Source organism: Archocentrus centrarchus, unplaced genomic scaffold (genome assembly GCF_007364275.1).
Source record: "Archocentrus centrarchus isolate MPI-CPG fArcCen1 unplaced genomic scaffold, fArcCen1 scaffold_26_ctg1, whole genome shotgun sequence".
Classification (NCBI taxonomy): Eukaryota; Metazoa; Chordata; class Actinopteri; order Cichliformes; family Cichlidae; genus Archocentrus; species Archocentrus centrarchus.
This window is the reverse complement of record NW_022060256.1, coordinates 4453571-4470267: the sequence shown is the minus strand read 5'-3', so window position 1 is coordinate 4470267 and position 16697 is coordinate 4453571. Positions and strand designations below refer to the sequence as shown.

General features: G+C 42.4%; 1 protein-coding gene and 2 pseudogenes across 1 annotated transcript in view; 1 reads left to right on the top strand and 2 right to left on the bottom strand.

The window, feature by feature from the left end:
* The window catches only part of sh2d3cb (SH2 domain containing 3Cb), a 47522-nt gene that overhangs the window by 29584 nt on the left and 1241 nt on the right, over window positions 1-16697 (top strand). The window contains exons 7-11 of the mRNA XM_030723532.1: window positions 13614-14080; window positions 14256-14371; window positions 14778-14949; window positions 15699-15810; window positions 15917-16123. Coding sequence (XP_030579392.1) covers window positions 13614-14080; window positions 14256-14371; window positions 14778-14949; window positions 15699-15810; window positions 15917-16123 — 1074 coding nt within the window. The remainder of the gene's footprint in view (window positions 1-13613; window positions 14081-14255; window positions 14372-14777; window positions 14950-15698; window positions 15811-15916; window positions 16124-16697) is intronic.
* On the bottom strand, window positions 2229-3861 carry LOC115775975 (UDP-glucuronosyltransferase 2A2 pseudogene; annotated as a pseudogene).
* Window positions 7291-12022, bottom strand: LOC115775974 (UDP-glucuronosyltransferase 2A2 pseudogene; annotated as a pseudogene).

Below are 16697 nucleotides of genomic sequence, written 5' to 3'. Positions count from 1 at the left end.
CATGGAGTGGCCTACAGAAAATCTGTGGAGGGAGCAGAAGTTTGAAGTTGCCAAGCAGCAGCCAAGAAACCTGAAGGATTTACAGAGTTTCTATAAAGAAGAGTGCACCAAAACCTGGTTACCAACTACAGAAAACATCTTACTGCTCTGCCTGCCAGCAAGGGTTTCTCTACCAGGTACAAAGTCACATTTTGTTTGGGGATCAAATACTTTTTTTCACTCAATGGCATGCAAATCAGTTTATGACTTTTTTTTTGGGGGGGGGGGGGGGGGGGTGTTGGTTGATATTCTATTTCTTTCCATTAAAATGAAACTACCATAAAATAGAGACTGTTCGTTTCTTTGGAAGTGAGCAAACTTATAAATTCAGCGAGGGATCAAATAATTATTTCCCACACTGTATCAACTTAATAAAGAAATACCAGAGAAAACATTTAATTAAGTAAACATGGCCTAACCAATAGTTAAATTTGGCCACTGGAAGCCAGGCGTATTTTCCACCTCGGCGTTGGTTTTGGTTCAGATCAAATAAAGGCTTAGATTTAGGCTATGTTCACACTGCAGGCCTTAATGCTCAACTCCGATTTTTTGCAAAATCTGATGTTTTTCTCCGTGGTTGTCCACATTTCCAAATATATGCGACCTGTATGTGGTCTCCTGTGTGAACTGCAAACAACCTAAACGTGTCCCGCATGCGCAATAACGTCACACGTAGCGAGCGTGCTCAGTGTTTGCAGAAGTAAACATGGATCAGGATGCAGAATAGCGACGTTTGTCGAGTGCCGATGACGTACAGGTCGGATGAATGTGACCTGGCCGTACAGACACAGGTCACATTTGGAAAGATCAGATGTGTATCGGATTTAGGGCCACATATCCAAGTGGCCTGGGTTGCATTTTTAAAAACTGGATCTATGTTGTTCAGACTGTCATGAAAAAATCAGATACAGGTCGCATAAGGGTAAAAAAAAAATTGGATTTGGGTCACTTTAGGCTGCAGTGTGAACGCAGCCTTAGATAAAGGTTAAGATACAGATGTGATTTGCTATCTTGCACTCATGAGCCTCTCACTCACAGCAGTGATCATCCAACATAAATGATCTCATTGTTGCTAAGTGAGTGACTTTGTTGCTAGGTTTTCCTACCTTCTTAACACAGAAGTTACAAGATAGCAAATCAAGAACTGAGTCCCATACGAATATCAACGATCCCAAGAAAGAACATGAAACTTGTTCTCTTGATCAGGGTTGTGGTTTAATTTCAAACTTGGGAAGCGATCCTTCATCGTTAATGGCAAATGTAACAATCAGCAATGCTTTGCTGAACTTCAACATGACGTTGGCATTCAAATAAACATTGATGTATGTTTATTTCATGTTTGATATTTAATATTTTACTTTGTGCTTTTTAAACAAAAACTGTTTGGCTCATTATTTTCAGCAGTGTTGTTAAAGATGTCATTTTAGGTGTGTGCACCTTCATTCAGTAGAGGGTGTCAGGAAGTTTGGGAGAGAGAGAAGGGACGGCATGCAGTAAAGGTGCCTATGGGATGGAAACCCAGCCTGTTTATACTATTTTAATTTAACCCTACATATGAGAAAATAGGAAAAATTAACTGTAGTGATTAAAAATAATCTGAGGTGAATGTGAGACATTAAACAGAAACTCTAAACACAATGACATTGTCCCTCAAGTGCTTTCCGGTTACAGTAACTAAAAACTCGTGTTGATTCTGGTCAGACTAAAGCATGTAAGAAAACACCAATAAGCTTTTTTCTAATTACTTGTTTGATAGAGACAGGCCACCTCCATTATTAAGGATAAGAACAGTTTGTGTTTTATACATATAATAAAATGTATTCCACTGTTAAGCAGGACCTGACGCAAAACTCTTCCTGTGTGCTCTTAAATAAAAGAATAAACATCATCATCAGAAGTCATTCAGACACGTTTAATCATCTTCCTGTTTAACTGTTACACAATTTCAGTAATTGTGGTCATTCTTACAGTGTTTACAACAGTATTCAAAATCAAATGGATATAAACTCAAAACTGGTTTGCTTGACTGGTTTTCTAACTTCTCACCAAACTGCACAGAAAATCATTTACATTTCCTGAAGCTAAAGACAGAAGAGAAGCAGTTACAAATGTTGCGACACATTCATTGTTCCTGTTTTTTTTTTTTGAACTTTTTAGTTTCAACAACAATTTTATATCAACACATACATATGTCCACCCTTGTCACCTCTCACATTTCATATCTTCATCATTCTTTTTTAACTTTGCTTCTATAAAATACCTTCTGCCAGAGAAACCTAACTGCACAAATCCAAATGGTAAATACGAGCAAAACAACTGCCAGCAGAAACGCTGCCACATCGACCGAGTAGTACTGGATGCTGGACATCTTGTAAGACTCTGTCCTCAGGTGCGCCGCTCCTTTGTGCCGCATGACAAACTCTATCCAGAAGATGGCTCGGTCCAGCGGTTCCATAGGCTGATCTCTTTGGAGGCTGGACAGCTCCTTCATCTTCTCCCTGTAGGATGGTTCGTAGAGTACCTCCTTTAGTGCCTCCAGGAAGTTTTCTTTGTTCACTGTTGCAATGTCAAGGACTTTGGCCACACCTCTTGCTTTCATCCTGAAGAAGTTATCCGGCTGATCAAACATAAGGGGCAGGCCGACCAGAGGAACCCCGTGGTAAATGGCCTCCTGTATACCATTGGTGCCTCCGTGGGCCACAAACACCCTGGTCTTGGGGTGACCCAGGAGGTCATTTTGGGGCAACCAGTCCAAGATTAGCGTGTTATTACCGGTTGTGGATGGTTTTTTGCCTTTGTGCCTCCAAATCACCTTCTGAGGAAGTTCGGCGAAAGCAGCGGCAATATCTTCAGTGATGTCCTCAGGAAGTTTTTCCACCAGGGTCCCCAGTGTCATCACAATGACGCCATGTTCACCAGAGCTCTGTACAAAGTCCTGTAGCTCTTTAGACAGGGGCTTGGAGGGTTTGCACTGGAATCCTGACATGTAGACGACGTTTGGCATTGTGGGTCGAGGGAACTCGAAGGTGAAATCGTTTCTCATCAGCCAGATGTCTGCTGACTGAAACAGCTCCATGTAATGCACGTCACTGCCAAAGTAACGATGGACAAATGGTTTGTAGTTTGGTTCTGCAACATACCAAATCTGTAAACGTGTGAATAAAAAATAAAGAATATTCTGGACTCGCTGAATGAAAGTCATCTTGTCAGTCAGCTCTGACCCTGGCGTGGGGATGTAGGACAGTGGGGAAGGTGCAATTGCAAAGTGGCCGTCACCCTGAATAGTCCATCTCACGTTAAAGACAAGTGGAAGACCCAAACGGTGAGCCATAAGAACGCCCGTACCAACCGCAGGGTCAGTAAGAACTAAATCATATTTGGCATCACGGAGGCTCTGCATCAGCTTGGTATCCTCAAACATCCCCTCCACCATCTGAAGCACCTTCTTATTCATTTCATGAAAATGTCTAATCAAGTCATACTCCAGAGAGAAGCGAGTCCAAAATGAAGCACCTTGTCGACGCATGATTAGTGTTTTCATTACAAATCCTCCAAAGCGCTCCTCGTCAAAACCAGCCGAGTGATTTACAGTGATGGACTTGTAGTGAGGGGATTCTGGCTTGATGTACCAGGTGTCTCTTGGCCGCACCACTGTGATTTCATGTCCTCTGGAGTGAAGCTCTGCAATGATGACATTCATGTTGACCCAGTGACTTCCATCCACAGGGAACACCAAGACTTTCCCTCCACTGACCAACAGTGTAGAGCCTAGCAGCACTACAAGTGCCACCAAGGTTGACTGGTACATCTCTGAAAGAGATTCTGACAAAGATGTAAAGATGTTAGAGCTCTCCTTTCCAACAAGGGTTTGAGTTTAGTAGTATGAACAGTGGTGGAACTAATTATTGTAACCATGCTGTATTTGTTAAGCGGTTCACTTCCAAAGAAATGAACAGTCTCTATTTTTAATGGAGAAAAACAGAAAATCAACCAAAAATCCAGAAATTTTTAAAAAAATAAAAGTAATAAATTGAGTAAAATAAGTATTTGATCCCCTACTACCCAACCAGAATTCGGGCTCCTACAGATTGGCTGTGTGCAGATGTCGCACGCAGATTATAATCAATTGATTACAGATACTCCCGCTCTCAACTTGTTATGTGTCTGAAGCACACCTGTGCACAGAGTCAGCGTCTTCCATTCCAACGTCTTCCACCACCATGGGCAAGACCAAAGAGCTGTCAAAGAACATCAGGGACAAGACTGCAGACCTGCACAAGGCTGGAATGGGTTACAAGACCATCAGCAAGGAGCTTGGTGAGAAGGTGACAACTTTTAGTGTGATTATTCGGAAACTAAAGAAATATAAAATGACCATTACTTATCTGTGGTCTGCAGCTCCATGCAAGATCTTGCTTCATGGCGTGAGGATGATCATGATAAAGGTGGTGGCTCAGCCCAAAACTACATGGGAGGAGCTTGTTAATGATCTGAAGGCAGTTGGGACCACAGTCACCAAGAACACCATTGGTAAAACTGTGCTGTAATGGATTGAAATTTTTCAGCACCTGTAAAGTCCTCCCTGCTCAAGAAGGCACATGTACAGGCCCATCTTAAGTTTGCCAGTGAACATCCAGATAATTCAGAGGAGGCCTGGGAGAAAGTGCTGTGGTCAGATGAAAGCAAAATCAGGCTCTTTGACATCAACTCGACCCACCGTGTTTGGAGGAAGACAAATGCTCAGTGTGACCCAAAGAACAACATCTCCACAGTCAAGCATGGAAGTGGAAGCATTATGCTTTGGGGCTGTTTTTTTGCTAAGGGTGCAGGATGACTTCATCGCATTTAGGGACTACTAGACAGATCATGTCTGATGAAATCTTATACAAGAACACTGAAGATGGGTGATGGATGGGTCTTCCAGCATGACAGTGATCCAAAATATACCACCAAGGCAACAAAGGGGTGGCTAAAGAAGAAGCACATCAAGGTCATGGAGTGGCCTACAGAAAATCTGTGGAGGGAGCAGAAGTTTGAAGTTGCCAAGCAGCAGCCAAGAAACCTGAAGGATTTACAGAGTTTCTATAAAGAAGAGTGCACCAAAACCTGGTTACCAACTACAGAAAACATCTTACTGCTCTGCCTGCCAGCAAGGGTTTCTCTACCAGGTACAAAGTCACATTTTGTTTGGGGATCAAATACTTTTTTTCACTCAATGGCATGCAAATCAGTTTATGACTTTTTTTTTTGGGGGGGGGGGGGGGGGGGGGGGGGGGTGTTGGTTGATATTCTATTTCTTTCCATTAAAATGAAACTACCATAAAAATAGAGACTGTTCGTTTCTTTGGAAGTGAGCAAACTTATAAATTCAGCGAGGGATCAAATAATTATTTCCCACACTGTATCAACTTAATAAAGAAATACCAGAGAAAACATTTAATTAAGTAAACATGGCCTAACCAATAGTTAAATTTGGCCACTGGAAGCCAGGCGTATTTTCCACCTCGGCGTTGGTTTTGGTTCAGATCAAATAAAGGCTTAGATTTAGGCTATGTTCACACTGCAGGCCTTAATGCTCAACTCCGATTTTTTGCAAAATCTGATGTTTTTCTCCGTGGTTGTCCACATTTCCAAATATATGCGACCTGTATGTGGTCTCCTGTGTGAACTGCAAACAACCTAAACGTGTCCCGCATGCGCAATAACGTCACACGTAGCGAGCGTGCTCAGTGTTTGCAGAAGTAAACGTGGATCAGGATGCAGAATAGCGACGTTTGTCGAGTGCCGATGACGTACAGGTCGGATGAATGTGACCTGGCCGTACAGACACAGGTCACATTTGGAAAGATCAGATGTGTATCGGATTTAGGACCACATATCCAAGTGACCTGGGACACATTTGTAAAAATCGGATCTATGTTGTTCAGACTGTCATGAAAAGATGAGATACAGGTCGCATAAGGGCAAAAAAATCGGATTTGGGTCACTTCAGGCTGCAGTGTGAACGCAGCCTTAGATAAAGGTTAAGATACAGATGTGATTTGCTATCTTGCACTCATGAGCCTCTCACTCACAGCAGTGATCATCCAACATAAATGATCTCATTGTTGCTAAGTGAGTGACTTTGTTGCTAGGTTTTCCTACCTTCTTAACACAGAAGTTACAAGATAGCAAATCAAGAACTGAGTCCCATACGAATATCAACGATCCCAAGAAAGAACATGAAACTTGTTCTCTTGATCAGGGTTGTGGTTTAATTTCAAACTTGGGAAGCGATCCTTCATCGTTAATGGCAAATGTAACAATCAGCAATGCTTTGCTGAACTTCAACATGACGTTGGCATTCAAATAAACATTGATGTATGTTTATTTCATGTTTGATATTTAATATTTTACTTTGTGCTTTTTAAACAAAAACTGTTTGGCTCATTATTTTCAGCAGTGTTGTTAAAGATGTCATTTTAGGTGTGTGCACCTTCATTCAGTAGAGGGTGTCAGGAAGTTTGGGAGAGAGAGAAGGGACGGCATGCAGTAAAGGTGCCTATGGGATGGAAACCCAGCCTGTTTATACTATTTTAATTTAACCCTACATATGAGAAAATAGGAAAAATTAACTGTAGTGATTAAAAATAATCTGAGGTGAATGTGAGACATTAAACAGAAACTCTAAACACAATGACATTGTCCCTCAAGTGCTTTCCGGTTACAGTAACTAAAAACTCGTGTTGATTCTGGTCAGACTAAAGCATGTAAGAAAACACCAATAAGCTTTTTTCTAATTACTTGTTTGATAGAGACAGGCCACCTCCATTATTAAGGATAAGAACAGTTTGTGTTTTATACATATAATAAAATGTATTCCACTGTTAAGCAGGACCTGACGCAAAACTCTTCCTGTGTGCTCTTAAATAAAAGAATAAACATCATCATCAGAAGTCATTCAGACACGTTTAATCATCTTCCTGTTTAACTGTTACACAATTTCAGTAATTGTGGTCATTCTTACAGTGTTTACAACAGTATTCAAAATCAAATGGATATAAACTCAAAACTGGTTTGCTTGACTGGTTTTCTAACTTCTCACCAAACTGCACAGAAAATCATTTACATTTCCTGAAGCTAAAGACAGAAGAGAAGCAGTTACAAATGTTGCGACACATTCATTGTTCCTGTTTTTTTTTTTTTGAACTTTTTAGTTTCAACAACAATTTTATATCAACACATACATATGTCCACCCTTGTCACCTCTCACATTTCATATCTTCATCATTCTTTTTTAACTTTGCTTCTATAAAATACCTTCTGCCAGAGAAACCTAACTGCACAAATCCAAATGGTAAATACGAGCAAAACAACTGCCAGCAGAAACGCTGCCACATCGACCGAGTAGTACTGGATGCTGGACATCTTGTAAGACTCTGTCCTCAGGTGCGCCGCTCCTTTGTGCCGCATGACAAACTCTATCCAGAAGATGGCTCGGTCCAGCGGTTCCATAGGCTGATCTCTTTGGAGGCTGGACAGCTCCTTCATCTTCTCCCTGTAGGATGGTTCGTAGAGTACCTCCTTTAGTGCCTCCAGGAAGTTTTCTTTGTTCACTGTTGCAATGTCAAGGACTTTGGCCACACCTCTTGCTTTCATCCTGAAGAAGTTATCCGGCTGATCAAACATAAGGGGCAGGCCGACCAGAGGAACCCCGTGGTAAATGGCCTCCTGTATACCATTGGTGCCTCCGTGGGCCACAAACACCCTGGTCTTGGGGTGACCCAGGAGGTCATTTTGGGGCAACCAGTCCAAGATTAGCGTGTTATTACCAGTTGTGGATGGTTTTTTGCCTTTGTGCCTCCAAATCACCTTCTGAGGAAGTTCGGCAAAAGCAGCGGCAATATCTTCAGTGATGTCCTCAGGAAGTTTTTCCACCAGGGTCCCCAGTGTCATCACAATGACGCCATGTTCACCAGAGCTCTGTACAAAGTCCTGTAGCTCTTTAGACAGGGGCTTGGAGGGTTTGCACTGGAATCCTGACATGTAGACGACGTTTGGCATTGTGGGTCGAGGGAACTCGAAGGTGAAATCGTTTCTCATCAGCCAGATGTCTGCTGACTGAAACAGCTCCATGTAATGCACGTCACTGCCAAAGTAACGATGGACAAATGGTTTGTAGTTTGGTTCTGCAACATACCAAATCTGTAAACGTGTGAATAAAAAATAAAGAATATTCTGGACTCGCTGAATGAAAGTCATCTTGTCAGTCAGCTCTGACCCTGGCGTGGGGATGTAGGACAGTGGGGAAGGTGCAATTGCAAAGTGGCCGTCACCCTGAATAGTCCATCTCACGTTAAAGACAAGTGGAAGACCCAAACGGTGAGCCATAAGAACGCCCGTACCAACCGCAGGGTCAGTTAGAACTAAATCATATTTGGCATCACGGAGGCTCTGCATCAGCTTGGTATCCTCAAACATCTCCTCCACCATCTGAAGCACCTTATCATGCATTTCACAAAGTTGCTTCACCAAGTCATACTCTAGAGAGAAGCGAGTCCAAAATGAAGCACCTTGTCGACGCATGATTAGTGTTTTCATTACAAATCCTCCAAAGCGCTCCTTGTCAAAACCAGCCGAGTGATTTACAGTGATGGACTTGTAGTGAGGGGATTCTGGCTTGATGTACCAGGTGTCTCTTGGCCGCACCACTGTGATTTCATGTCCTCTGGAGTGAAGCTCTGCAATGATGACATTCATGTTGACCCAGTGACTTCCATCCACAGGGAACACCAAGACTTTCCCTCCACTGACCAACAATGTAGAGCCTAGCAGCACTACAAGTGCCACCAAGGTTGACTGGTACATCTCTGAAAGAGATTCTGACAAAGATGTAAAGATGTTAGAGCTCTCCTTTCCAACAAGGGTTTGAGTTTAGTAGTATGCATCAGCTTATTATATAAAGACAAAAATGAGTGGGAAAATGCAGTCCTCCATTATACAGGAAGACATATAATGACTGCAGATTGCGGAATGAGAATGAAAGTCAACGTGATTTTTTGTGATGAAAAAAGTAACAGTCGACTAGATGACTAATCGTCATTATCGTCACTAGTCTGTACCAGACGTACTAGTCATTTAAGCTAATTGTTACGTTTTTAATTGATGCCCAGTGCAGTAAATAGTTGTCTTAAATGTTATTCAGCCGTCTGTCACCAGTTAGACCTGCAGCCCTGAGATCGTTACAGAAAAATGCCATAATTCTGTTAATCCTGAAATTGTTATTAGGCCTAATATTGTTAGTTATTTTGAAGTGTTACAGCATAACCTGACGTGCACCTCCCAAGAAATGTACACGATGGGTCGGTCCTCCCCCACCACCTGATCCAACTCACCACCAGGTGGTGTTCAGTTGACAGCTCAGCTCCTCTCTTCACCTGCGTGTCCAGAACATACGCCCACAGGTCTGATGATACGATTACAAAATCGATCATCGACCTGCGACCTAAGGTGTCCTGGTGCCATGTGCAATTATGGACATCCTGATGTTTGAACATTGTTTGTTATGGACAAACTGTGGTTTGCACAGAAGTTCAATAAAACACCATTCGGCTTCAGACTGGGCAGGCCATTCCTCCTAATCACACCCCTCCAGGTCTCACCGTCATCGCCCACGTGAGCGTTGAAGTCTCCCAATACATTAGTGGAGTCACTGGATGGAGTGACCATCGACCGTCCAGCAACCCAAGAAGGGTGGGCACTCTGAACTGGCCCAAAGGCACAGGGAAGCAGCCCTCTTGTCCACCAGTGCAAATTCCAATGTACAGGAGGCAAGCCGAGGGGATACAAGAATACCCATCATATTTAACATTAATTCATTTTAAGTTTTTTTTTCGTCATTTTCTGTTTAGTGTATAATGGGCAGTGTTCATAATGCATGATGCTACACATTTGAGCTGCATTTAAACATCAATTCATTATTGAAAAACGCGATTAATGGTTTTAAATGCGTTTGTTTAGACAGTTTTTGACATTGTCCATTAAACAGCCCTCATATTTAACCTCATTATTTCAGTGTTTCTTAGTTTTAGACTAGTCAATTGATCTAATGTTTTTCCTCATTTAGTCAACTAAGAAATTAGTCACCAGGAACATCCCTGTTAGTAACGCAAAGTGGGTAGGTCCACAGTTAAAAGATTTATGTAACTACCAATGGGAGCAAAGGTTGACTGACTTAAGAGTGGGTGATTTATCACATTAGTGGTTCAAATGCACCATTTTGATGCTGGGCTCATTGCAGTGTCTGCTTAGCATTGGGCATTTATTTTTATTTGGGTGGCTCAGTGGTTGAGCCTGTTAAAAGGGAGTTTTTCCTTCCCACTGTCACCAAATGCTTGCTCATAGGGGGTCGTTTTGAAAGTTGGGTTTTGTGTGTATTATTGTAGGGTTTGTTGTGATATGAAGCTATATAAATAAAGTTGAATTGAACTGAATTGCATCTCTAGTGTAGACAGCATCAGGATCATTTTCTGCTGAAGAAAAGTCAAATGACCCGTGAAACGTGCAGAACGTGCAGGGAAACCGTGGGCTAATTTGGCAAGTTGATAACAAGGTTCGTGTGACCGTTTATCCCGATCACCACAGTGAATCCAGACAACAGAAAGATATCCTGGGTATGCTGAACTCCCTTCGTAGTATAGGGCCCTGGTTTGTGGAATATCATCATTAAATTTATTACCCATGAGTAGTAAGACACTATAAGTTCCAACTGTGTGTGAGTGCTCAAGCGTCCAGAGACCTTAGATGTTGTTCAGTAAAACAGAGTTTTAAGAATGACATTTAGAGGACCGTTAATTTTCCTGATGTGAAGTAGAGATGTACTCAAAAAGAAGTAGAGATGTACTAATGGTAATAAAGATCTCAGCTTGGCCTTGGTTCGTGCCTCAGTTCATCGTCTCTCTGAAAGAAACAGTTTTAGCTCTTCTCTGATCATTTCATTTATTTCAAAATGTTTTAAACCAGGTGACTTCTGAACCTTGGAGATTACCTCTGGGAATGTGACATTGCACCGTGCACATGGTTAGTGATATGGATCTGTACAAAACAACAAAATAACCCCAGTTCATGTTTGACAGCAGAGCTTTTAGTATAGACAGAACATACCTGATGACTCTTCAAGTCTTCAGTGAAGGGCTTCCTTCAGTTTTTCACTAAGCTGAGGCACCCGGCTTAAAAACCTGCATAACTTACAGATTTTCTGCAAGTGATTTGCAGCTTCCTGATTACACAACTGCAGTGTGGGAATTCCTGCCTCTAAATCTCAGGAGGTTTAAGGGGGGAGGAAGCTGTTTGCTGTTCCCTCTCAGGTTTAACCGCTTTGTGTTCATGTACATGTGGACCAGTAAAACGGCAATGACGCCACAGACAACAACAGTGATGACAACAATACACAATACAACTACTGCTCCTATTTTTAATACAAATAAAGACATTTAAAGTTAAGTTATATTTCCTCAGACTGAAAACATTTTTGTGAGCTGACATGCATCTGATTCCAAAACAATCCATCATTGTCCCTGCTTTACTTTCCATCTGGTCAGAACAGATTTCTTCTTGCACAGTTAATAACCTGGACAATAACTGTGAACAAGGACAGTTTATATGGTGAGATTGCTCAAACTTAAACATCTGGAAATGGCTCTTCTGCTCTGTGAGCATCCATATGCTTCTACTTAGCTGCTATAACGCTCTACTCATGCACGCAAAATCACAGCAGCACTCACAGCATAACTACAAAACAGCAGTGCTGAAACATCAGCAAAAGGTTTTTAGGCTTTGCATTAAAATATCATTTTTTTCTCTAAAACTCTCATTGTTCTTGAGTTTTGGATCTAAACACGTACCGAGCACGTCGCCGTCAACAGGTGTCGTGTTTCAGCCTGAGCGTGTTGTTTGTGCGTCCAGCCTCCGTCGTCGCAGGTCTCTGACTGACCGAGGCTGACTGCCATCATCATCAAAGCAGCTCACATGGCGTCAGCGCTACGGTAATGGGACAAAGGTTCAGAGGGTTCAGAGGGTCGGCAGCAGGTTCATCACATCCGAGAGAGCTGAACTCTGACCCTGAACTCCAGATGTAGTGCAGAGATAAGATGGATGTGTGGCTGTAGGTTACTGCAGACAGAGTGTATCTGAAAATATCCATTTTATTCTTTCTTTAAAAAAAATCCCATTTTAATGCTCAACTCCAACATGCCCTTATTTTGGCAGACTCTTGCCTTTTTAATACATAATTTCTAAATCATCATAAAATTGTTAAGAAAAAAAGGAAATGTAAACAAAGAGCACTGAAAACAAAAGAATTAACAGTTAGAGGTGGAAACATTTAAGAATCAAATGGAAGTAAAAAAACACGTGAGTGTGGACAGGAAGCAGGAAAATTAGAGAAGAGTGCACACGGATGAAGATTAAAGTATTGTTATTGAGTGTGATGTAAGTAGAAGGTTATCAGAGTACTTGAGCACACAGTGCGCACACGTACATTATAACCTTGCCCTCTGACTTTGATATGCGGTTTCATAAGCTAAATGAATTACACATTAAAACAAATATGTTTAGGTGAAAGAGTTTGTAAATTAAAAAAGAAAAAATTGTTTAATTCAAGCTGCAAAAGACAGTTACTTTGTAAAACATACAAATAAAGTCTAAAATGAGAGTTTTGTGTAGCTGACGTTAGACTCAGAAGCTGTGAGGCCGGCGTACAGAGACGTCTGTGACTGCAGTATAATTTAGAAAGTATGATAAACACCAAAGATAATGAATAAACAACATTAAATAAAAGTTAAAGAGTAAATCGCTGATGTTGAAGAGGATTATTGAGGCACCAGTCAACACAACGAGGAGGATTCAAGGTTTTTTATTTGCCATGTGTGCATGAACTGAAGTCTAGGCACGCTGGAATTTTTTGAGCAGGGCTCTCTCGTAGTCAACCAAGTATAAAAATAGAGTAATAAGTATAAAATATAGAACAAAAATATAGAAATTAAAAACAATATAGATATTAAAAATCTCAGTAGCAGAATATCAAACAGCTACTGAAACTATATACAACATTAAGAGGTAGAAAATATAGAGAGCAAAAATACAAAGAAAAGAAATGATCCTTGAAAATAAATAAGGAAGTGAACTGAAAAGGGAGCGAGAATAAACTCTCAGACAGCAGTGAGGCACACAGAAAGTTTAACTACAGGTAACCACGACTCAACCCAAAGACCAAGTTAACTGTCCAAAACTGTTACAACCACAGTGATCAGCCACACTGATGATATTCCCTTTGATCACAGTTACCACCTTTATACCTGAGTACCGCACACACCCACCTGTTGCCCCAAATACTCAGTAATCCATGGATTCATTAGTCTCCAATAATAATCCACAAAGAATGCGCCACTTCCTCCTGTTATGTTTTTAAACACTGTCTGAAATATTTAAATCTGCTTTTTTTTTTCTTCTTTTGGAAAACGTTTTAATAGGCTGGTTTCAAAAAACTTTCCTTAAATATTTGTAAACATTCCCCTCTTCCCTCCCTTCCTCTCCAGCACCGTCATCCAGAAGCCCGTGCAGCAGCCAGGCTCCCAGTGTGATTCCATCCCCGTCCCTACCCAGGTGCTCGGACACCGTCCAACCCCTGACCTCTCCCAGCGGCACCCTACAGAGACAGCATCTTGACAGACCCCAACCTCACCACACCCATGGCTCCCCCTCCTCTGATGCAGATGGAAGCTGCTACACCGAGCTTTATCCTGGCCCTCAGAGCTACGTGGAGAGGCTGCAGGCGGAGGAAGGGTCGGGGGTCGTTGACCCCCTGAGGGCAGAGGATGGGAATATGTACTTTTCACCTGTGGTGGAGACGGTCTCCTGTTTCAAACCCAGCAGGTACCAGTCGCCACTGATGGCAAAAGAGAATAAGCCTCTGGAGGTGGGCATCCTGCGGAAGGTGAAGGAGCTGCTGGCCGAGGTCGATCCCAGGACGGCGGCCAAACACATCACCAAGGCTGACTGCATGGTACTGTTTAAATATCTGAAAATTAAAAATGGCTTTTTATGAAGATGTTATTCTCGTTTTGGTTGAGTCTGAATGCAGTGACGGGTTTGAAGATCAAAGTGTGATCGATGTGAGAAAACATGGTTATGGGATGCTTCAGGAGTGGTCCAGTCCATATATCTGTGTCTGTTCCCAGGTGGCCAGAATTCTGGAGGTCACCCCAGAGGTGCAAAGGATGATGGGAGTTACCTCTGGGATGGAGCTGCTCACGTTGCCACATGGCCAACAGCTGAGACTGGACCTGCTGGAGAGGTGAGTACAGTTCAACCAATGCAGTTGTTCATTGGTGTGACAGAGCGGGGTTTCTTTGACACCACGTATGGTATGTAAAAAGGAAAAACCTTTTATATAAAAGATTGATGCCACTATGATGTCACCACGTGGTTTCTGGACTGTATTTTGAAGCCTCGATTTTAGAGTTTTGGCCAACAAGTTGTTTGACTGACTGCAAAGTTTTCTGCTAAAGTTAGAAAGTCTGTTTAGCAACTGCATCCTTAAATCATACAGTTACAGACACATGCTTACTGTTTACATTAGCTACAGAAACCAGCCTGGCTTTGGTAGTTCACTTACTGGTAGTTACACGCTCCTTTGTCATTGTTGTGTGGGCAGCTATGAAGACGTGACAGTGACATAACATAACCTAACACGCCTGCAGGTTTCAAACCATGGCGATCATGCTGGCTGTGCACGTATTGGGCTGCACCGGGACGACTGAGGAGCGAGCGTGCCTGCTTCATAAAATCATCCAAATCGCTGCCGAGCTCAAGAGTACCATGGGCAACATGTTTGGCTTCGCTGCTGTCATGAGAGCCTTGGAGCTGCCGCAGGTAAACTGCACCGATCTTTGGTTATCTGTATTTATGGAGATAGTGGAGCCAATCAGGAAACAACTGGGAGAGTGCGGGATGTGTAGCCAAGGTCAAATCAAACTAGGATATAGGTAAAAGATTGACAAATATTATTGACTTAATCGCATAGTGTCCTAAAATAAACCCTGAGATAACCCCTTACCCACTGTGTGTACTGCTATAGTGTGACAATATCGCATCATGACTCAGCTTGGGTAAGGACACACGGGTTCAGAGATCCCTGGAAGGCTCTGGGATTCAGTCTGTACATAGTTATTCTCATAGTTAATCTTAGACATGATTTACCCTTTTCTGTTTGCCTGGTTCCAGATGTTAGCGTCAGACTGTAAGGTGTGACAGGTCTGATCTGATCAGGCTGCTTTAACAAAACAAGTCATTCTTCTTCATTTATTAACCTTTCAATGACTTTAATAACTCAGACACACCAAAGTTTCTATCTGATTATTTTTAGGGCTCACGTTCATCTCGAATCTATTATTGGCTGAAAACAATAAAAACGGGAACAATTTCCTTAAGATTAGTTGACAAACTCGCAAGAACTCTAAAAGTGTCTTATACCCTACATACATTTAACTTGGTGAAGCTCACAGTCACTTCACAGAGAGGCTCTGGTGAGCTCTGGTACCATCTTCAGGCTAATGAGTGGCCCCTGCATGGTGAACATCATCACTGCCCGTTTCCATCAGTGGTGTTCTTCTGTCTCTCAGGTGTCCCGTCTGCAGGAGACTTGGATGACGTTAAGACAGCGACACACAGAGGGCGCTATTCTCTATGAGAAAACTCTCAGGCCGTTTATGAAGAGCCTGAACGATGGGAGAGGTAGATGTCCTCCTGAACTCTACACCACATGATAAAAGCGTTGAGAAACACATCCTTTTGTTTCTTTCCACACCAGACATCATCTCTGTGTCTGTCTGCCCTGCAGAAAGCTGTCCGCTGTCCAGCACCACTTTCCCCCATGTCCTCCCCCTTCTGACTCTAATGGAGAAGAATATGGCAGTGGGTGAGGGGACGGAGCCGTGGGAGACAGTGGAAGTCGGGGTGGAAGTGGTCATGTTCCACCTGGGGGCGGCGAGAACCATCGCTCAGCTAGGGGGCATCTACCGCTCTAACGCTGAGAGCAAACTACAGGGTGAGAAAAGACTTTATGGCTGCTTTATAATGTTAGCAACTGAATATGACCATTTACATGATTGATCCTCTGAGAACTTAATCATGGAGCACCACAGGGATCCATCTTGGGAGCTGCTCCTTTTACCCTGCACCCAGCTGTCGTTTCACTGCAGCAACTCAGGCTAGGCTTCAGGGGCTGCAGCTGTCTGCTGTTCTTCACCTTTCTTTTTTTTTTTGTTTGTTTTTTTTTTATTAAATGCTGCGTTTTTCAAGTTTTAGCAGAAAACTAGCGCAGCATTTAGCTGCAGCCACTTAAATGTAGGTACCCTAGAGTAGGTACTTTTTCCCTTCTGGAAAAACTGGCCTGAAAGACATCCTACACAGTGGCTCCTGAGGTGTCAACCTGCAACAAACCACCAAAGAATGATGTGCCAGTTCCACAGTGGAAACCGACCTGGCATATGACATAAAACTTCATGTAACTTTATCAAACTAGCTTCAGAACACACTGTAGCTTCTTAGAGCTAAAATAGGTGTTCTTTAAATTTAAATCAGACAAAGCAAACCTGATCCCACACATCCAGAAATACTAA